The 23,349-nt window shown below is 40.5% G+C and overlaps 1 protein-coding gene across 9 annotated transcripts in view; it reads left to right on the forward strand.

Annotated features, from left to right (window-relative positions):
- Positions 1–23,349, forward strand: part of cacna1ab (calcium channel, voltage-dependent, P/Q type, alpha 1A subunit, b) — a 126,950-nt gene that overhangs the window by 66,989 nt on the left and 36,612 nt on the right. For all 9 annotated transcript variants that reach the window (XM_042485644.1, XM_042485647.1, XM_042485650.1 and 6 more), the window contains exons 25-37: positions 1,615–1,714; positions 2,435–2,595; positions 3,315–3,452; positions 4,143–4,344; positions 4,432–4,596; positions 5,581–5,691; positions 6,047–6,130; positions 12,376–12,492; positions 12,593–12,658; positions 13,629–13,735; positions 13,995–14,145; positions 15,316–15,443; positions 16,119–16,215. In XM_042485644.1, the coding sequence (XP_042341578.1) occupies positions 1,615–1,714; positions 2,435–2,595; positions 3,315–3,452; positions 4,143–4,344; positions 4,432–4,596; positions 5,581–5,691; positions 6,047–6,130; positions 12,376–12,492; positions 12,593–12,658; positions 13,629–13,735; positions 13,995–14,145; positions 15,316–15,443; positions 16,119–16,215 (1,627 nt within the window). The remainder of the gene's footprint in view (positions 1–1,614; positions 1,715–2,434; positions 2,596–3,314; positions 3,453–4,142; positions 4,345–4,431; positions 4,597–5,580; positions 5,692–6,046; positions 6,131–12,375; positions 12,493–12,592; positions 12,659–13,628; positions 13,736–13,994; positions 14,146–15,315; positions 15,444–16,118; positions 16,216–23,349) is intronic.

The following is a 23,349-nucleotide window of genomic DNA, read 5'->3' on the forward strand; positions in this document are numbered from 1 at the left end:
TATTACCTCAATTTGCCATTTAGGGAACACTCTGTTTCAGGCATACGTATGATTATTAGGGCTGACAGGATGCTAAAACAGTACACTATACAGTACACACTCGTGCATCAGTTGCGAGACTCAAAGAGCTGTTGCCCTTATTATTATGCTAGTGTGTGTGTGTGTGTGTGTGTGTGTGTGTGTGTGTGTGTGTGTGTGTGTGTGTGTGCGCGTGCGTGCGTGCGTGCGTGCGTGTGTGTGTAGGGATGTTTTTAATTCCTAACACCTATGGCCTTAGTGGGCTTTACTCTAATACTCTCAAGCTGCACTGATAGAGAGACCTCAGTCCTGCTCAACTTTAAAGGAGGAAGGCCTATTGATTATCGATTGAGTCTCACTCTCTCTCTCTCACACACATAAACACACACACACACATGCGCACACACGCAACCCCCCACATGCATACACATAGAACTTCCAAGGCTCAGACTCAATCAATCAGCCTTGAATTGAATTGTCTTACGTTTTGTGCCACGGGAACTGAGTTCATAGTTAAAGAGCGAGCCTTGATGGACGACCTCTCTTCTGCTCGGGCTTGGCAGGCGTCCAGGCGCCTTCTGCCTTGTTTTTTTGAAAATAGCCCATCCACTTACAGTAAAGATCAACTTGGCTATTTACTCCCTTGACACCACAATTTTTCCTCAGTGATATTGGTTTATGGGCGTACAAATCATGAGCAGAATTTCCAGTTATGGGGTTCGTAAGCGCATTAAAACACACGAACAAAGGAGTTTGTCTTTCGACCCTTAAACGTTTTTTTTGTTTGGTTTTTTCTGCGGTCGCTCTCATGGCTCGTTTGACGCCATTGGTGCAACGTGTTTGTTTGTGTTGTGACATGTGATGTCGTGCTCTGCAAGCGGCATCACATGTCCCCGAGAGTCTCACATAGCGTCCGTTTCCTGTATTTGTGTGCTTCGCTTCAGGTTGCAATCCTGACCCGCAGAAAAAAAAGCAAAAACCTTTTAATGAAATCTGATTATAAATGAAAGGAAGCTATGTGAAACATATCAGAATCAGTTCATGTAGTGTTTCCAAATTCAGGATTATATCGACATAATCCTAGCCATAGTACTTAACGCTTCATGTTTCAACATTTAAAAACCATTTCTTCCGAAGAACCGAACAGCGTGTTTCACTGAAAAAGAAAGAAAGAGGTTTGGCTGGGCACTCTGCCGGGAGATGCCTGTCGATATGGAATGAGTGAATGTTTATTGTATTGAAGATTACAACAAATGATGATGCTGCTTCTTGATGTCCATGAAACCAAAACGGTCAGGCAACTGATCGCTTCCTACTCCCACCGGTTTCATGTTTGACGTGCACTCAAAAGTTTCTTTTTTCTGCAGAAGAAGAGACTGTAAGAGCTTTGATTGTCTAAACTGATGCTTTGTACTTTTTTATACAAGACTACTGCAAGTGTCATGTGTTGCTTTCACTGCAGAGGTTATGATTAAGATAATTCATCAGTTCAGAGGGTGCAGTAAGAGCCCTTTATAGTAGCTCTATATTGTCATTCCTCCACTCTGCTCTCTGTCTGTCCTTTGACACTGTTGTTGTTCTTCGGCTGACCTGTAGGGGGAGCAGCAAGGGCAAAGACATCAGTACAATTAAGTCCCTTCGTGTGCTGAGGGTGCTGCGTCCTCTGAAGACCATCAAGCGTCTCCCCAAGTTAAAGGTAAGACTCAGTGGGTCTGTTAGTGCATCTCACTTCAGGGGCTGCTTACATGAGGTTTAGTTTTCGGCTCCTCTTAATGCGGCACAGAAGCCTTATCTTGCAAGAATTTGGAGGACAAACAAGGTGAATTGTTTGCAGACATTGGTGAATCACAATATATTAAATTCTTAAAAAGACACAGCCTCTGAAGTGGGACCATAGACTGCATATAAAGATGGACAATGCCCCTGCTTTGCTTAAGTGAGGTTAAAATATCCAAGATAGAGTTCCCGCCAAAACAACCCTCGGACCAATCACGAGCAACCCAAGTGCGTCATTTGGTACACACAGCTGTCAGTCATGGTGGAAAATCCTCTTTTTTTATAATTTGATAACACATTCAAACCAAATACATCATAAAAACGATCACTTAAAAAAAAAATCAGGGTGATGAGAACTACCTTCAGTGACAGAATGACACAGACGAGCACGTAGTTCACGCAGTGGGAGGCTGCTGGTTGGCGTTCGATGCCTCCACGTGTCAAAGTATCCTTTGGCAAGATACTGAACCCTGAATTGCTTCTGAAGGCTGTTCATCGTTGTGTGAGTGCGTACAAGCAAACTAGCATTGGCACCTTGTACCGTAGCCTCGGCCACAAGTGTGTGAATGTGACTCATGGTGTGAAAGTGCTTCGAGCGGTCAAACGACCACCTACCTATTTGTCGCTCTCTGCCTTGCAGGCTGTGTTTGACTGTGTGGTCAACTCTCTGAAGAATGTGCTGAACATCTTGATTGTCTACATGCTCTTCATGTTCATCTTCGCTGTGGTGGCCGTGCAGCTCTTCAAAGGCCGCTTCTTCTTCTGCACGGACGAATCCAAAGAGTTTGAGCGTGACTGCAGGTTGGTTCACAAACACAAACAACTCTTTGGGTTTTATTTTTAGTTTTAAAAAAAACATCAAAAGTACAAAATTGATTGAGCAGAGCAGTATGACTTTATTCATACAGTATTCCAAGTTTTTTTCAGTGTGTATTTTTTCACGGTGTCAACATGTAACAGGTTTAAATGTTTCACTCTGTAACAAAAATCTTTTTAATTCTATTTTATTTATATTTTTTTCTGATTTTTAACATCTCCACCAAGTATTTATAATTCATGAAGAGAAAAGATTTTTTACTAAGTACCATATTGTTTAACCATCAATTATGTATTGTTAGTACTTATGGTACATACAGTACTTTATTTTGGCACAAGAGAGTACCCTCAGAGTACTGTAGAATGATGGTGTAGAAAGCCTGTGCTCATATCGTGCCTCGGATGCTTTGTACATGCATGTACGAAAACACAACAAAGTGACGACCGGTAATGAGAAAAATAGAAATCACTGAGTCCCTTGATGACTTGTCTTATCTGTGCAGATGCTGCCATCTAGAGGAGTTTGCTGGGACCTTTAATTAACCAATGCTTTTTAATGAGAAACAGTCGCTATTCCAGAAAGATAGATAGAAATGTAGGTCATAATGTAACCTTGGTGCTTTCTGTGTGTGTTTCTGGTTTTACAGTTTGAATCTTGTGTTACTTTTTGATTGTATACCCTGTGTGTATGTGTGTTCCTTCAGGGGCGAGTTCTTGGTGTATGAAAGAGATGAGGTTAAAGCGCAGAAGCGGGAGTGGAAGAAGTACGATTTTCACTATGACAACGTGGCCTGGGCCCTGCTCACCCTCTTCACTGTCTCCACTGGCGAGGGGTGGCCGCTGTGAGTCACTCATGCACTTATTAACATACGTGCACGCATACACACATACAGACACACACTTGTCAATAATGCACTCTGCAATAGAGGTCCTACTGACAAGCTGTCGTTATTGGGGCTGGGTATCTGCAGGTCCTAAAAAAAAAAACGTGTCTTAAATGTCTTAATTTCAATTTAAGAAATATTAAGCTTTAAAGGTCATTAAATAGTCTTTATTTCAATTTTTGAGCTTTTAATCACCATGAATATTTGTATCTAATTTAAATTTTCTGTCTTTTGATTTCCTTTTTTGTAAAATGAGTCAAGCTCCTCTGCGTGAGAGTACACATTTCTGATGTTACAAATTTTTTAACCTGCCACTGAACCTAATAGTGTATTTAATACTTTGTTAGTCTGTGTATTAATGACATATTAACTGCAATTAGCTAACCTTATTTTGAAAAATCTATAAATTTAGCAGTGTATGGTTGAAGCCAATATTTACTTAAAATTGGTAAACGCATCGCTTTTATGCAGATTTGATAGGAATGTCACATTATTTACAGTCAAATATAAAGTGGATGATTTAATCAAAAATAAACAAATTACTAATGCACAGATTTAATCTGTTGTGATCACAAACTTCCCTAAATCTGTAACTAATTTTTTTAAATTATTATTTTTTTTACTTCAATTCTTTTTCTCTTCTCGCAGGGTGCTAAAGCACTCAGTGGACTCCACTTATGAGAATCAGGGCCCTAGCCCAGGCTATAGGATGGAAATGTCCATCTTTTACGTGGTGTACTTCGTTGTCTTCCCCTTCTTCTTCGTGAACATCTTTGTGGCTCTGATCATCATCACCTTCCAGGAACAGGGGGATAAGATGATGGAGGACTTCAGTTTAGAAAAGAATGAGGTGAAGAAAGGTCTCTGAGTTTTCAGATAAATTCTTTATTTTTTAGCAAGTGATATAACTCTTCCTTCTTTTTCTTTCCTCCCAAAGAGAGCCTGTATAGATTTCGCCATCAACGCCAGGCCTCTGACTCGCCACATGCCGAAGAATAAACTGAGCTTCCAGTATCGCATGTGGCAGTTTGTGGTGTCTCCGCCCTTCGAGTACAGCATCATGGCTCTGATTGCGCTCAACACCATCGTCCTCATGATGAAGGTCTGTCAGTGTGGAGCCTCTGCATTACTCTCGGTTATGGTTTGCAACTTTACTATTGTAGTTTTTTCACGAGCCCCTTAGCAAAAACTGAACTAAACTCACTGTACACTACCTGTCCAGCAACAAACAGCACACAAACAAAGTCAGTGACTAGCTGGCGAGCACCTAGTGTTTTTCCACCACGCCCACTTGTGCATGACAAAGCGGCCGCTAACTGTCGAGATGATTGGCTGCCAGCTTACCGTGTAAAATGAGTGCTGGCTCAAAGAGGCGTCTAAGTGTTCATCTATAAAGTTCACTAGTACCAGTAGCCTTTAATCACTCTTTTGACATTGATATGAGCTATTTAAGCTGTCATATTTCACATAGACGGACCTTCAGTACATGGATGGATTACTGAACACCACTGCGCACAGGCCCAGAGGCCAAGACTGTCAGGGGACCCCTGGCCTTCACTTGCAAAATGTCACTCAAATAAACACCTACTGAACAGGAAGAGACACAAAATCACAGCAAAGAAATGCAAAGACGCACACAATAAATAAAATTCACACATAAAGCACAACTAACTGACACAGAGCAATGACAAGTAGACATAAAGTGACTGTTATGTGGCACAAAACGACCAGGAAAGACACAAAATTAGGGCCTGATGTCTGGCAGCCCAATTTCATCATACGTAAGTGGACAAGGTTTCATCTGAAGCGGGTTGGAAAAACGTAGCTTTTAGCAGCAGCAGATATTTCTTCAGGAGTTGGTGGAGACCAAAACAGAACTAAAAGAGAGTTAATATTTAATTTACATTGACTCCAATTGATGCTCATGTTTTTCCGTGACTCCTGGATGTATAAATAAATTATTGTTTGCTAACTTGTTAGCTGTGTCAACTTTACAAGGTCAAATGTTTGTGTGATGTTTAAATTCCTACTTTTTTGCACTTACGTTTACCGTTCTCTTTCTTTTTCAATCTTTTTTTGTGTCTAGTTTGATGGTGCATCAGAAATGTACGACAACGTCCTGAAGTACCTGAACATCGTGTTTACCACCTTCTTCTTCATGGAGTCACTCCTTAAGATCATCGCTTTCGGCCCTCTGGTAAGACGGAGAAAACATCCACAAACACGCAGCACTGTCACAAATATACACACACATTCCTCATCGAGGTTGACCCAGTCTATATGCTTCAGTGTTTCATCCTATTATTCATTTATAAAGCGGGTTATTTTGGTAGACAGATCTAGAGCATGTTCTTCCTGTCCCTGAAAAACCCAGAGCATACCGTGTCGCACAGCAGTCACGCTATCGGCCTCCTCCCAGCCTGTCTCCACGGTAACAACACCACCACTGGCCCGGGGCGTGTCCCTTCCCGGCCCCTGGTGTGCAGTTGCGGAAAGTCGCGATTGGCTACTTTAACCGTCTTTTCATTGGGCTCTCACTTTTCTCTCGACAGAATTTCTTCAGAGACGCCTGGAACATTTTTGATTTTGTCTCCGTCCTTGGAAGCATCACAGACATTTTAGTGACAGAACTAGGGGTAAGTGCTCTGGACGAAATGATGGTTTCAGATGTCACATTGTGAAACAGGTTCGGAGGATTTACAGGAAAAAATCTCGCCCTATTGTCAATGTTTAAACCAGCCTTTTGATAGATCTTGGTTTTATTTTAGTGGTCACTTTTCAGTAAATAAACATTTTTTAATCACATTTTAGTCACATAATGGAATTGGAGTTGTGGAGTCATGATGTGACCCACTGTGTAGCTCTTTTTGGCTTAAAAAAAGCACAAAACTTGACACCTTCCCTCAATGTCAAACATTTAAAAAGTATGCCACGAATAAATATGCTCTTCATTTCCTGAATGAACTCATGCCCAGCGAGTGGACATTTGATTCCCCCAGATCCACAGATGCCAATTTGACAACATCCAATCAAGTTGCAGGAGAGAACCATGAAAAACTAATGTTATGTTACTTAGCAACAGTTTGAAAATATTATACTAAAGATAAATTGGTTTGCAGAGAAAAAGTGATCAACAAAAAATGTATTGCAGTTTGCAAAACTGCAGGCTGAAATTTTTAGACCGAGACAAGACAACTTCCAACAAACAAGTTTAAACAAATAAGTACAAAGTTTAAAAATCCGTCCTTTTTAAAAAAACAACTGTGTTGTTAAAATGACATCACATTTGAGGTGCAGAGTGCATAAAGAGCATTTAGGATTTGGGACTTGATTTGGGACTAGCCTGTTTTGACTTGAGACTTGAGTAGAAAGATTTGAGTCTTGCTCCCATCTCTAAGTGCAATACTGATGTCAACCCAAATCCTACAAATCTTAAAATTCCTCTTTTTGTAGCAAAACCTGTCACACAACTTAATTGCTCCATTTAAAAAAATAGGCTTGATTTAAAACATTTAAGAACACATTGTGCATCTGAAAAATAAAGATATTTAATATATATTTAATATTTAAGGTATATAACAGATTTCAATAAGCAAATTACAGCTGGTAGTTAAGTGTAACAGTCTGATATTTGGGGTTAAAGTTTAACTAATCACAGTCTGTGCCTTTAATTTACTGTTGTATTTAAACAGTCATGTTTATCTCAGTGTTAACTGTGGATTTGTTGTTTGTATGTCTATCAGTATGTCTGTTTTATTCTGTGCATATGAGCCTAATATGATTATAGATGCAAGACTCAATGTTTGAGAAATTCTCTTGCAGCTTCAGCCCCTCTCTGTTGTGCAGTTTCTGTATATATTCATTATCTTACACCAAACAGCGATTTGAATTTTGTGTCTTTTTTCATATCTTCCTCTCATTCACACTGACTTGATTAGGACTATGTGTGGTAATTACTGCAAAACAACTGCATTTTGAGATGATTAAAGACGCCCTCTGGCCGTGTTGGAGGTGCTAAATTTACATCTGAGCTGTCTGAACAGACAGTAATTGGCATCAGTGGTGTTTTCAGCGGAGAACTGATCAGGCCAGACGTCCCATCGATTCTCTGTCAGCTTGTAGCAGCAAAATTGCTGGTTGAGCACGTCTGATCTTTGCACGTCAAGTAAAAGCTAGTCTTAGCATGGGCTAGTAAACATGTTGACGTTGGCAATGTTTTCACCCAATATCAGACAGAAGTCATTACATTTCAATCTCCTGTCTCACATTGCCTCTAACTGATTTTTGTGGGAAGGGAGGATTCGTTTCTCCTGAAACAAATCCTGATACCAGACCAACATATACAACTAAATCTAATACATTTTTCCAGATACCAGAATTTTAAACATTAATACAGTGCTAAAAGCATAGAATAAAATTTTTTTTTTTAAAAAAAGGCGCTACTGTCTGTACTACTGCAAAATGATCAAAAAGTAGTCCTTGGGAAAATAATAGTGTGTGTGTGTGTGTGTTATTTTTAATTAACAACCTTCAGGTGCAGAAAAGTCAATGGACACATACCAATGCATGTGTAATTATGCTAATATCCATGCAGCCTTGGAATAAAAATCTGATCATAGATCTGGTTTTAGTTTTTTTTGTTTTTTTTTTTTTCATTTTGGTTCATCCGAGCACAGTTTATCTTTTCTATTGCAGTTGTCATTTTTTAAATAACTTACAAAATTTAAATGCTGATTTACAGCTGTCTCTTTCCTCATGTGAGTCAGCGGGGAAAAAGCCACAACAAAAATTGGCGTCAAAGCCTTGTGGTTTTTCTAGGGTCCAGTTTGGCCTATGACGGTGACTAACTGCTACAGAAATACTACACATCACTACTACTGCTGATACATGGTGTTAATCTCACAGAAAACATCCACAATTAATATAAGTTACTAGAGGTTGCCCGCTGACACTGATCTTGTGCAAAAAGGGATAAACTCTACAAATACAATATGTCAAAAAAATTAAATAAAATCTGCCGATAAATGAACGGAGAAAAAATTCAGCAGTCAAAATAAAAGTATAAATATATGTGAGTTGAATGGGAGGAAATATTGCTAAAAAACTTTGGGGTTTCTCATTTAAATTAAATATACTTTTTTTAAAAAAAGCAAAATTAGATTGTAATCTAGAAAAGCAGGTGAAATAGAACCTCTGCATGGACCCATTTGGAACAAGTTTCTTACTATCTTATGCTCAAGTTAACCAAATAAGAAAGCGCTGCATGGTTTTAACGGCGCTGGCACCAAAGAGGGGCTGAACACATCTCAGATCTCTCTCACTGTTGTTGTTGACTTGAAATTGTGTTTCACTGCCTTTTTAATGACACCCATAATGATTCCGTCTTCCTCTTCTATCTCTTTACATGCTTTCTTTAAACCTCTCTGCTTTGTTGGCGCCCTACGCCCCTCCCACTCCCCCTCCTCCTCTGATAAAAATCCATCCAATCAAAATGCACTATGAAATCCTTCATCGTGTTCTCCATCCGTGCTGCGCCATGACATGTGGTGGTGGTGCTGTGATGATGATGATGATGATAATGATGGTGATGGTGTGCGTTTCGCCCCATGCCCCTGCCCAATAAAACACACGACCAACCCCACCTGCGCCCCCTACCCGATGATCTGATGACCACACACAAAAATGTCTCTCACCCACTTACAATGTACTTCAACTTACCCAAAAAAACAAAAAAAAAACTCCCTCCCCATTCATCTTTCTACATCTTGGCACATGTAGAATCTGGTTGGTTTGTAATTTATCTCTCAAAGCTTTCTGCTGCATCCTCATTGGTCATGCGTACCCCCGACCCATTCCTTACCCCGAGTCACCTGCTCCCCCATGACCAGTCTTCACCTTTGACCCCAGTGCATGCGCTTCATGGATGATGAACTTTCAACTTTTTGTACTCGATGACACAGAGAGGTTCATTATTAATTTAGAAGTACTTAGATGTATATTCAGCTCAATGGAAAGCTCTAGAAAACATGTATGATTTTGCACATGTATAATAAATTTACTTTTTCTACGATCTGTAAAATCAGAGTGTTTAAAGGAAAACGTCACCCCAAAATTATTATTTATCTGCTAATTAATCATCCTGTGTCACCCTGAATTTGAAAATAAAACTTTTGTTTTCTTACACGCCTTCATGTTGAACAAAGAATCCAAAACTGGAGAAAAATCTTCATGAATTTAGATGTGGAGTCTGTGTTTAACCCTTTTAAACCTGGGTTAACATCACTTTTCTTGTGCTGTGTTCAGACACCTTTCACTTGTATTTAACCCTTGGAAACCTGAGCAAATTGGTTTAAATTCTTTTGAAAACAACAATGAGCAACTTGCCAAGAACTGTCCTGCAAATTGCAAGAAATAAGTTGATTTAGAAAATTATTTTTAAAAAAGCTAAAAATTTAAAAATTATCCAGAAGATTCTATTATATTGATCATAATCATCAGTATATTTTGAATTATTTTACAGAATATTACTCTTCAAACACATTTTTTATACCTACATTTTTTCAATTTTTTTAAATTCATCAAGAATTTTCTCCATGTTTGGGTTCTCCTTCCCTATAGAGGCATGTACCAAAACCAAAATTTTCATCCCAAATTCAACATAACACAGGGTGAGTAGTTGATATACAAATGATCATTTTGGACGTGAAGTATTCCTTTAAGTTATTCCAAAGATCACATAATTTTTCATCCAGGTGGATTGGTTATTGAGAATAGGGTGTAAAAATGTTATCTGCTTATAAGCTGCCTGAGAAGGCAAACAAAATATCTGGCAGCAGTTTTGTACTCTACATTAGCCGTACTGGGATCTGATTCAAGTGTAGCTGAGCACTTGTTGCCATCTTTCAGCTGATATATCTGCCAGTGCAGCTGATCTCAAAGATCACATTTCATTAAAGAGATAGTTCAGGATTTTTTGAAGTGTAGTCAGCTTCAAAAATCCTGTACTGAATTTTACAATTAATTCATACTTTTTGCAACAGTATGAGGAAAAATGAGGATTTTTGTTATAATGACTAAATGAATAGCTCATGTTTACCAGGACTTGGTTCATGTAATTTTTTTTAACAGTCTGATGCAAACTGAAAAACTAAAATCTCTTTAGTGCAACTAAACACGTGAATGTGTGAATCGGAGCTTCGGATGTGCTCGGCCCCCACTGGCCCTCACTGGTCTGCATGTAGGCCAGTTCTTTCCTCAGAAAGTATGCTGCCATGCCAAACCATGCCTGCACTGAGGCTGCTCGCTAGTCCCTCCCTCCTTCCTCTCCCTCCTTTTTCCTCTTCATGCTCCTCCTCCAGCCTGGCCTGTCAACCACAAAAATGCCGGGGCCTCACCAGGGAGTTTGGCTGACACATGACATTATTCTCTATGTGACACTAAAAACCACAACAAGGAAAATCAGCAGGTTACTAGGCCGGATCCATGTGGACTTAGTGCATTTTCACACTTGGTCTAAACACCAGAGTCTACAGGTGTGTTTCCTCTCAGTTTTTTGGGGAGTTATTTGCACTGCAGGATGAAGAAAACCGTTGTGAAAGAAACGTGGCGATATCTTTGGTCGTGGCTCTGAAACAGTGGTCCGACGTCGCACAGTGAGAGGTTCAGTGATGGCTGGTGTTGCAGTCAAAGACAAACTGGGATAAAATTCTGACAGTGTCAGAAGTTTGGGATGACCGTGTCACTGTGTGACTGCTGTTACCACCTGAGCAACCAAAACAATCACGAAATGACGCATTGATCAGCGAGACTAGTGAATGCTAAATGCTTTTAAATGCACGTGGCAAAGTTGGCGTGCCAAGCTGCCGCTTTTCTTCAGCCACAACTGCATCCACATTCTCCTCATCCTCTGCCTCAGACTTTTTACAAAGCACACATAAAGGCCGCTATAACGTGGGCTTGTTTTGTTTGTTTACATTTTGCTCTTACCGCTACGGCGGCGTAGATGGATCACTCACGCCGACGACGTTTTGTTCTGGCACGCTGACGTTGATGGACGTAGGTTGCAGCCTACGATTTAGTAGGCGCTGTCATTGTCGAGTCTACATAAATCAAACTTGATGTTTAATAGATCCATGTCGCAGAGTGCAGCTTGCACTGAAATTAGAAGATCGCTAAAATCTCAAAGTCTGTAGGAAGCTTAATCGAAAACGCACACCGAAGTCTCCAGACCTGAAAAAAAACAACCTCAATCCAAGTGTGAAAATGCTCAAAGTTTATCCGACTTTAATAAACAATGGCTGCTGTTCTCTGGAGATGAGAGAACAGATTTTTAAAAGAAAACTCCCCAAATTTTAAATAGTTAGGTGTCACAGACAACCCTATGCCATGCTCTTTGGGACACAGAGAAATGTGCGTGCGTGTGTGTGTGTGTGTGTGTGTGTGTGTGTGTGTGTGTGTGTGTGTGTGTGTGTGTGTGTGTGTGGTTGACAGGCACAGTGCACTGTGCTCCATCTTGTGTGGCCTGCTTGCCCCCCAGAGATCAGTGCATTTGGTTCTTTAAACAAACAAAGAAGAAAGCGTTCTGCTGTACCAGATTGGATGATGACCTTTAGACTCTTTGAATTATGATTTTCTTTTTTTTCTTCTCTTTTTCCTTCTTTTGTCTTTTCTCTGTCTTTCTCCCATTTATACTTGTATCTGCTATAAGAGCCAATATGTTTGCAGTTGTTTTGTTGGGTTTGATTCCCCTCCCCCCTCTCTCTTTCTCTCTTTAACCTCTCTTTCTCCCGCTGTTGTTTTTGGTTTTTGTGTTTGGTCGAGGGAGGTTGTGCAGGTGTCGAGTGTTTGGTGGGACTGACTGTGTTCTCCGTCTGTGCTGTAGAATAACTTCATCAACTTGAGCTTCCTGAGGCTCTTCAGGGCAGCTCGTCTCATCAAGCTGCTGAGACAGGGAGAGACCATCCGCATCCTCCTGTGGACCTTCGTCCAGTCATTTAAGGTATTCAACCCTTCGCAGATACACACATAATGTACATATAAATCACAATACACGTAACGGTTCTCACAGGCACTTGCTCTCTCTTCATCTTCTGTGCTAGGCTCTGCCATATGTGTGCCTGCTCATTGCCATGCTCTTCTTCATCTATGCCATCATCGGCATGCAGGTGAGTACTTCCTTTTTTGCATTATTTTGGGGGGATTTTATTGCCTTTATTGCAGTGCAGCTAGAGAGTGACAGGAAAGCCACCAGTCTCTAAAGGTGCTGCTCAACACCATATTCAGGATTACCCTGATAACAGTGAAAGTGCTCTTTTTTTTTGCTCTGTTGTCTTGGTGTCAGCTGCAGGGTCACAGTACCTAGACTCTGTTATAAGTCTGAGATTTAGGAAACAGGATTAAGGACCTTTTGAAGACTGAATGCACGTGTGGTCTCTATACGCTGCTAACTGGCTGTTTGTTTTGTGTGTGAATTTTATTGCTTTTCACTGTTGCTGTCGTGTTGTTAGTCGACTCCTTTGAAAAAGAGATTCTGAATCTCAGTGAGACTTTTCCTGGTTAAATACAAGTTAAATTCAGTCATTTAAAAAATGGAAAGTCACCATAATCTACTTATTTTGGGTGTTTTTATTTTTATCATAATACACAACAACATTGTAAATTTATTTATGTTTATAGTTTATTTGATAGGGACAATGTGAATTAACGTGCACAACTTCCACATGTGCAAACAAGCTGATGTTTCACATATAGAGATTAAAGCTATTTCCAGTTTCTAACTCTTGTCACTAGTTGGGCTTCTAGTAAATAAAAAGAAGAAAAAAAAAGAGAAGATATCAACATTACATACAATAGTGTGCATACAATAACAGTTATGGCAAAAAGAAGACAAAAGGTATATATTAACATTAACATTACATAGAATCACAGCATACAGTTACAGTGAAAAAGACACAAATATCAAGTTTCACACTCTTACAACACTCAAGAATAAGACATGATATAATTAAAAATGCTCACATTTATGATTTTGCTTCAGCCAACCTTTAACACATTTGTATATCATCGCATCCCTAGTTTCATTGTAATCATTTTTCTCATTTGGGTTGTTTTTTCCCCCTTTATTTGTGCGTGAAGCTGTTTGGGAATTTGAAACTCGATGACAGTGAAGACAATGAAGAGAGTGCCATCACTGAGCACAATAACTTCAGAACCTTCATCATGGCCCTAATGCTGCTGTTCAGGTGAGTCTTTGAGCATCTGTTATACACATTTACTGCATCATATATGATGCCTTTGTGAACATCATATATGATGTTCACAAAGGCCTCCTGTCTCTGAAAATGTGAAATTCTAACCCACAGAAGGAGTTTTTCATCTGTGAGCCTTTATTGATTGCATCACACACTGTCCACTTTTCATTTTTTTGACCTGTGACACTGAAATGCTTCCCCGTGTGTGCTCATTCTTCCGTTTTTTGCAATGTGTTTGTCCATCACGCAGGAGCGCTACGGGTGAGGCGTGGCATGACATCATGTTGTCCTGCCTGGGTGGTAAGGAGTGCGACGAGGAGTCGGGGAACACCGAACCCGAATGTGGCAGCACCTTTGCCTACACCTACTTTGTCTCCTTCATCTTCCTCTGCTCTTTTCTGGTGAGCAAAAAACTGTTCAATAATCAAAATGTGCTAATGTGTCTCTTCTATCAAATCCAATACCTTCTCACTGCAAGAGGGTATACACAAAAACCTGAAGTGAATAATGTTCCAGGAAGGATAACATGTTGTGTGGCCATTGGCACAGTTGTGTACTGTGTTTATGTGCACACTTTTTATCAATCTGATTTTCTCAAGATTTCAGGTCAACTTACATGAGATGTCCTCTAATACGATGTGGTTATGTAAACCGCATCTTATCCCAGCAGCTGAGTGACATGCGCAAAAATGATGATTATAGCTGCTTGACAGGGCTGCCAACTCTTGAACATGAGACACACAATTGACACTTTTCACACACTCTCACGCCACAAGTGCATTTTCTCGCAGTGAAAAAGAAACTGATAAATTCTGACAGCAGTACAGCGCTCTCTCTCCTCCTCCTCTAGAGCACCCGGGCACGGGTGAGTGAGTTGCTATGGTTACGGAGTGTCTTATCTGAATTTTTTTTTTTTTTTTTTTTTTTTTTTACAAATGTACAGTTTATCTTGATAAAGAAAAAAAACAACTGATTCTTTGTGTATCATCCTTTTGTACTTAATCAATATCTGTTTTATGTTATTTAAAAAAATGCACAATTCCAAATAAAAAAGGCAGTAGAAAACAAAATGAAAATGAAACTTCAGCCAAACAGCATATACACGACAACTCAGCATTTCTTCTTCTAAATTCATATCAACTCATATCAACTTTCAACTCATCTCAGCTGAGTTCAGAGGGATATTCGCTTTTTAGTTAAACTATATAAAACATAATTCTCAATACTGTATTTACATTTTGTCGTTCTAAATGTCCACAGTTTTGGTTTGGTCTGTTTATCACCAGTTCTGCTCTGTATACTGAGTCAGCACAAATTCTCATTCTCAATTCTCAAAATTCATCAAACCTATAGTTACTAAACAATGCATCTCTTGATCAAGGCCTAGTCATGTGCATGTAAACAAAGTGATTGATATCTCAGTTGTTCTCAATACTGACATTTGCATACAAAAAACTGTCAACATCTAAAAAAGTCACAAAAACAGTTCTCCAAACCCGCTCGAACATCTGTCTTAAACCTTACCAAGAAAAACGTTTGCAGTGAGCTTGTTTTCCTCGTCCTTGTTCCAGATGCTGAATCTGTTTGTGGCTGTCATCATGGACAACTTTGAGTACCTGACCAGAGACTCCTCTATCCTGGGGCCGCATCACCTGGACGAGTACGTAAGGATATGGGCTGAGTACGACGCTGCCGCCTGGTGAGTGACACACACACACACACACACACACACACACACACACTGCAGAAGTCACACACACACAAGAAAAATAGAGGCAGAAATGCACACATGAAGGCAGCAAATACACAGACAGGCAAACTGCATCATAGACAGATGTGTAACTGAATTTTGCAAACCTGAGCGTGCCTACGTACATTTTATGCTGAATGTAAAGTAACTCTTAACCCCTGACTTTCTCTCCCGTCCCAAAACGGGGATAAAGACTGGAGTCATCCGAGAAGTGTAATCGTGAAACAGGATCTACGTCATGTGGTTAAAAATGGGTTGGTTAAAGCTGGCCTGTCTGAGCAAAGAGTTCTCCTTTCTCTCTCTATATATCTCTATCTCTTCCTCTTTCTATCTGAACTTTTCTTCCTTCTTTCTCAAATTGCACAATAAGTGCACAGTTGAGATGAATGTATCCCTCTCCTCTTCCTCCTCTGCCCTTTGTAATGAGTGTCGTAATGTGGGCATGCATGAGAGGAAGGTGTGTTACACCTCTGTTTCTCAGTGTAAATAAATGCTCTCTCCTCTTCTCCCTTTCCTTTTTCTTCCTCTCTATAATCTAATCTCCTCTCTCTCCGCTCTGTTAACTTCTCTCTGTGTTCTGAATGTTCCCTCAGCTAACCTCCCCTCCTTGTATTTTTCTTGCAGCGGGCGCATACATTATAAGGATATGTACAGTTTATTGCGAGTTATCTCCCCTCCCCTGGGCCTTGGCAAGAAATGCCCACATAGGGTGGCCTGCAAGGTTTGGACCAAACCCCTAAAGCACAAACTTAAATGCAACCTGCTCGCCTCTAAGAGACTGGAATGAATGTCGCTCTTTATCACTTTTAAAACAAATTCTTATCAACTTCAACTTTTTATTTCATTTGGTTTGTTTATTTTTCGTTTGCATTATTCAGTTGTTTTAATCTCATTTCACCATTGAATCATTTCTTTTTTGGGGGGGAGGGGGTGGGGTTCTGTTGTATATGCATTCTGAAATGACGATGAGAATGTTTGGGACAATGCAGAAATGCACACACACACTCTTGTACACTCTCTCACACACATACACCGACAGCGGTGTGTGAAGCATGAGGTGGTGCACTGCACTTGCTATTGTCTTCTGACTGAACGCTGGGAAAATGACACTGATGTGTTCACTTTTTAATTCAGTATTTTATATCAACACTAGAGTCTAGACTCCAATCAGCCATTGTCTTTTATTTCTGCTTGCTGTCTAATTTTGCCTGGGCAGAAAATGGTCGAGCAATGTGCATTGTTCTTGTTTGAGTTGGGGTGAGGGAGGCGGGGTTACTTTAGAACAGAGACTTATGCAGAGAGGGCTTGGTCTGATAACTGTCACCACCACGCTATCCGTCATGGCTGTTAGCTGGGCCAGTGTTTTCAAGCCGTGTGTCATCAAGGCTCAGGAGTCTGCAGGCTTTATTAATAGTCACACACACAAATAACTCCACATGTCAGAGGTATACTATGCAGGAATTATTGGTTACTGTTTAAAAGCAATATCGCCAGCTTTGTGAAAGTGAAAAACCAACCCCAGACTTAAGCTTTTCTTTGTATTATTGGTGTTTTTTCTGCACTGTGATTTTTGAAGCCTTTTCTTGAATGGGTGCTGCTTAGAGTCTGCCGCATGGTCGCTACCTTTTTATAAAGTCCTGACCTCACTTCCACGCTTTGCCCTGCAACGTCCTGAACACAACAAAATAAGAAGAAAACTAGAATTACCACCTCACGGTTACATGCCTCCAAATTAATTTAAGGTCTTCTTGAGATGAAGCATTCATGAGAATGAAACGGACAGAAGATCACATTGACTTTTGACCAGCAAAGTCTAATCAGTTCATCGTTGAGTCCAAGTGGACGTTTGTGTCAAATTTGAGGAAATTCCCTGAAGGCCTTGAGACAGACGCAAGGTAATAATGACCTTGATCTTTGAACAGTGGACGTTTTTGCCAAATTCAAGGAAATTCTCTTAGGTGTTCTTGAAATATCGCCTTCACAAAAATGACTCCAATGCAAGGTAACAGTGACCTTGACCTTCTCACTACCAAAATGTAATCAGTTTATCATTGAGTCCAAGGGGACATTTGTGCCAAATCGGAAGAAATTCCTTGAAATGTTCTCATAATATTATATAATATAATTCAAAAGAAAGCGACCTGGACAGTGACCTGGACATTAGACCTTCAATCACCAAAATATAGGCAGTTCATCGTTAAATGCAAGTGGACGTTTGTGCCAAATTGAGAAAGTTCTCTCAAAGTATTCTTGAGATATTGCATTCATTAGAATAGGGTGGATGGCTGATAGTGCAGGGTCTCTGCAGATAAATACACGCTATGCTCTTCTGTTAGGTGATAATAAGTGATGTTTGAGAGGGATTAATTTTTAGTTTTTACCTTTTTTTGGGTGGTTTGTTTAGGGGTGTTTTTTGTTTAATGCAAATCCTGCATAGTATACCTGTAAAGCAGGTGATATCAGCACTGGTTGTGTTTGGTTGGAATGAAAAACTACAGATTCCTGTGCCTCCATGGCACATGTATGTGAACCACTGAGCTAAGAAGACTCTAATATTTCAATTTAAATGTTAAAGCCAGTATGTGTGCCGAAAGTCTGAATCTTAAAGTCCTAAACGTAGTGGCTTTAAGGGTTCAAAAATCAAAACAAGTGTCTGGCCTGTTACAAGCTCTTCACAAAGAATGCACACAACAATGCAAAGGGCAATGCTCAGGGTGTTCGTTGTGCAATAAATTATGTCTTGAGTTCAAAATTTTCAAAAACAATGTTATTGAAGCAGCAATTATTATGTTATTTTCTGCAAAACAATTTCATCTTGCATTCCCAAACTTACACTGACCTACTTTATCTTTACAAGGAACTCTTTTGTGAAAAATAAAACCATCTGCTTTTCCTCTTTAGCCATTTTTATGATAAATACAGCCCCAGATCTCATTGCTTCCCCTTTGCGCATTTGTTATGTAAGCAGAGAGCTTGTGTAGCCCACATGCTTGTGTTGGCACACTTTGAGTGGAGAATGTAACAGGCCTCATGGTACCAGTTTACATTTACTGCTACCTGAAATATTCCTATGATATGGCCAAACCTGCTCTGTTTGCGGCTCTGGTGTATGGGGAAAGAAGGAAAGGGGCAGGGTGTGTGTGTGGTTTGGGGCACGAACTCTGGATATGAAAAGGTCATGTGTCCACCAGGTACCTCTTATTAACCTGCTGTGTCGACAGATGCTTGTGGGAAGAATCGTTGGTGCTGATTTACTTTTTTAGGTGCTGCAGTCTTTGGCAAAGATATTAAAAGGATTAAAGGGTCAGTTCACCCAAATCATGAAAGCATCATATTTACAACTTCCCCCGGTGATATTTAGCCATACACATAGTTTCAGTTGTATACGCTGATGTTTTTTACCAATACGTCGCCGCATTTCCTATTAGCATAGTGCTACAAAAGGAAGTTCTCTGTTCGCTCTGTTTCCTGCTGGTATGTTGCCAAGAAAAGTGGCTGGTTTTTATACAGTCATTTCTGCCTTTCCAGTCGGGGTTATTGCAACAAAAAGCAGTTGTTTTTACTAAGATATTGTGGCGTTTCCCTCTGGGAAAGTTCTAATTATGTGACTGGATGACAGTGTGTTCATTAATCTTTACGCCCCTAGATTTATATCCTCCTTCATCAACTACATGGAACAAAGTAGCAGGTGCACTTTGAGACTTAAATATATCACTCTGCACTTGCTGTTGCACTTGAATGATTTGAGAATTTTACTTATAAAGCCCATTATCATAAATCACAATTTGCCACAGAGGGTTTTACATGCATACATCCCTCTGTCCTTAGAAGGAAAAATTTCCCAAAAAACCCCTATGACGGGGAAAAAATGGTAAAAACCTCAGGAAGAGCGGCTGAGGAGGGATCCCTCTTCCAGGACGGACAGACATGCAATAGATGTAGTTAAAAAACAATTAAATTACAATAGATGACAATATGATATGAAAGAGAAAGAGGGAGAAAGGGGAACAGATAGAGAGGGAGGAAGAGAGAGGGGGAGACGTGCACAGCAACAATAATGGTTACAATAAATGAACATATTACAAATCATAATAGACATAAAAATAATAAATGGAATTTATGAAAACATGTTTATGTAAGTGGTGGTGACAGTCATGTGTGTATATTAATAGTGGAGGCATGACGAATAATAACGGCAGTAGATGTTGGCTTCGAGTTGTATCACGGCATCAGTACAGCCAAGACACCACATCAGACAGGACCACAAACACAACCATGACCACGATCCAGGCTGAGCAGGAGGTAGGAACACAGCATCAGTTCAGCCACAACACAGGCGCAGCCAAAGGCAGGATCACAGCATCGGCACAACCATGAACACAATCCAGGAACAGAGACGAAGCATTCAGTGATGAGGGTGAACTGACTTCCTGAAAGCCAACACCTAGCTGTTAGCACTGTCATCGCCAGGGAGGGCTCCCACGAACATCTGGAGGCGCAGCTGTGAACAGAGTTCCCCGGTGGACGCGCAGCCTCAGTAACAGACTGCATTGACTTGTCATTGTGACTCACTCCGATCTCTGCAGCGGTGCTTTTCTTTGCCTGCTAGAAGCCCCGCTGCCAGTTCTATCCGAGCGGCGAAAGAGGGCAAAGACCAAAAAAAAAATCCCAAATCCCCTTTTCACCTCGCATAGAACGGTATCTCAACAACTAACTAAACTAAATAACACCTCCTCCTCCAATCCTCCCCTCCTTCCCCAACCTTTCTCCCCCCTCCCTTCCTCTCCTCTCCCCTACTTTATGATAAACCAGACTAGAAGCCAAGTAACACACTCCCTCGTTCTCGCTCTTTCTCTTTCTTTCTCTCTTTCTCTCACCACAGCAACCACATATCCACAGCGATCAAAACAATAACCTCTGTGTATTTGTTTCCCCCCCTCTTCCTTTCCTTTGTCGGTTTCTTTCTTTTTTCTCCTCATGTCTCCTCCTCCAAACACACCTCTGTGTGTCCACGTCCTCCCCTTCCCTAACCATCGTCCTCCCTCTCCCTTCCCGTCATCATTTTCCTTTATTTCGTTTTCACGTCGTCCGTCTTTGTTTGTTCTGTGTGTGTGTGTTGACGTGTGGGTGAATGCATGTGATGTGTGTGTGTGTGTGTGTGTGTGTGTGTGTGTGTGTGTGTGTTTGTGGCCACCCCAGCGGCCGGATCAGTTACACAGACATGTATCAGATGCTAAGACACATGTGTCCGCCGCTAGGCCTCGGGAAGAGGTGTCCCGCCCGGGTCGCCTATAAGGTAGACTCGCCCCCCACCTTACCCCTCCCCCCCCCTCAACCACCACCTCCTTCTCTCCCTCCCTTCTCCCATCACTCCTGTCTTCCTTCCTTCTCTGCTCCCATCTCCGTCCTCATCGGAGCCTCCCCATCGCTGGGGAGGAGAACCTCTCCTTTCTCTCATCTGCTGAGACCTCCCCGTCCCTTTCTTCCCTCTCCTCCTCCTCCTCCTCTCCTCCACCCCCCTCCTTCCCTCCTCCTCCTCCTCCCAGCGGTGTTCTCCTCATTGTCTGTTAGTGGTGGTTGTGGTGGTGGTGAGCGCTGTCCTCTCTTCTCTCTCTCCGACCGCGGGGATGGAGGGATGGGCTTTTGTCGTGCAGTGAAGTGAAGTGATAGTGGAGTGGTAGTCAATCCTCTTTCTTTTATTTCCTCCCGTCAGGCCGCAGGAGTAAGGGAACGGAGGAGGCTTTGCCAGTCCTTCTGCAACCTGCACGGACGCATGCACACACCAAAATCCAAAAAAAAAATATAGAAAGATCCTAAAAAGATTTTCACCTTTCCTTAAAAAAATTAAGGAACTTTTGAAAAGTAAGACAACTTTTGTTTTTATCATAATGACTCTTAACGTTTACATAAATGAAATATGATATTGGCTTGTACTCTAAGCCTGTCTCTAAAGCCTATTTTCTAAAAGCATTGTTGAGACTTTGAAGTGATAAAAAGTTATATTTAAAAAAAACATGTATATATATATATAAAACATTTTTCGACAACATTTTAAAAATATTTCAGAAATGTCATCCTTTAAGTTACAACCAGTTGCTTGAGTTCACTACTGATATTCTCTGTTGGCATATATATTGAATTATGTAAACACTGTTCTTTCAAAACAAGAAACTTAATTAATTTGATGTGAAAATCTCTAGTTTAAATGCAAACAGACTTAAAATGTGCAACTCTTTGCTTACGATGCGGGTACAGAAGGACCAGCAAGGGTGTCTGTCTTCAGTTCTCTGCGTCTCTTATTCCTGTGGATGGCACTATAGTGCACACACAAACATGCCCACATTTTTGTACCACACACAGAAACACTGTGCACATAACAATGATTATAATGCATAATGAAATGAGTAGGAAAAGTTCTGGCCCTTTTAGTTTTTTATCTATTTTTCAAGGTGATTTTTTTGATTCCCTAAGGAATTCGTCTTTGGCTCCTCTTTGTGCCTCAGACCACCAGGATTTAAGATTTGGGTCGAGCATTTCAGCATCTGCTGCCTCGTTGTCTTGTTGTTCACCTCTTTCTTTTCACCTCGGTAGAGCTCTACTCTGTCTACTCTCTCTTTCGTTCTCTTTCTTATTGACATCCAGATTCAGTATTGAAAAGCTGATGTGGGGCCATTGCAAAGAGCTCCTTTATTTTTTCTGATCATGTTTGTGGTGCCTTGAAGCTCTTAAAAGTAGTGACACAAAGGAAAATATCCTATAATTACCCATAAACAGTGTGAAATGTGTGCATCAGCTGTAAAGCTAATATACCTATACCAGTTGGACCTAGATTTCAAAAGCTGTTTCAAAGCTGTTTTGGGGATTGTTGTGGTCTGAAATGTCTGGTTTCAAGGCAGCTTTTCTAAAAAGAAAAGCTGCTAATAATAATATTAAATAATATTCAATTAATAATTTTGATTAATTAAAGAAAATTAATTTTGATTTTATTATATCAAGCATTCATGATGAGCTGTTGCGGTTAGAAAATAGCACTGAAAGACTGGGCCCATGAACTGCTCTCCTGCTCTCTCTGCACGGTAAGCACGAGCTTACACAGCACAACATGATCACATCCTTAGTCTTCACATTTTGCAGCTAGGGCAGAAGCCTCGCAGCAGCCGCTAACATCCGTCACTGAGCTGTTAATCTCCCACTGACACCAAAATGGCTTCAGCGCTGTCATTTCACCTGTTATGCAAACAGTTAGCCCTGTCACCTTTGGTGACTTTGCCCCAGGCGGGAGCTCAAACTCCTGCAGCAGTGGTTTTATTATGAACAGAGACGGAGATAGATAAAGAGACTTTATTGTCCACCTCAGTGGAAGTTTGTCTTTGGCTTCACTTAAAGATACATACAACACATAATTAAAACCAATACAACATTTTAGCACACAAATGTACAATACACAAGAGACAATCGTGCAAAAAGGCAGTCGGAGTGATAATATATATAAATATAAATAAACAGTCAAAGAGAGCACAAAATATTAGTTCCCCCAATACAATTATCCTGTGTTCATCACCTGAATGGCATATGGAATAAAAGACTTCCTATAAATGTATCGACTGGTTTTTCAAGTGGCTGAGCGAATCAATATGCTGCATGCAGCTCTACAATGAAATCAAATTTTACCTGTTTCTAATACTCAAATTGCAGTAAAGTCGCAGTGTAAGGACAAAATTGCAAAGTCGCACAGCATTCACTGGGATTGGCCCACTTTGAGTAATCTTTTTTTTTTGTGCTATGGACAGATTTTGATTAGGTGCAAGCCTAACTGGCTCGTGATATTACGTGTATAATAATAAGTATTCTGAAC

The sequence above is a fragment of the Plectropomus leopardus genome, chromosome 4 (genome assembly GCF_008729295.1).
Source record: "Plectropomus leopardus isolate mb chromosome 4, YSFRI_Pleo_2.0, whole genome shotgun sequence".
Classification (NCBI taxonomy): Eukaryota; Metazoa; Chordata; class Actinopteri; order Perciformes; family Serranidae; genus Plectropomus; species Plectropomus leopardus.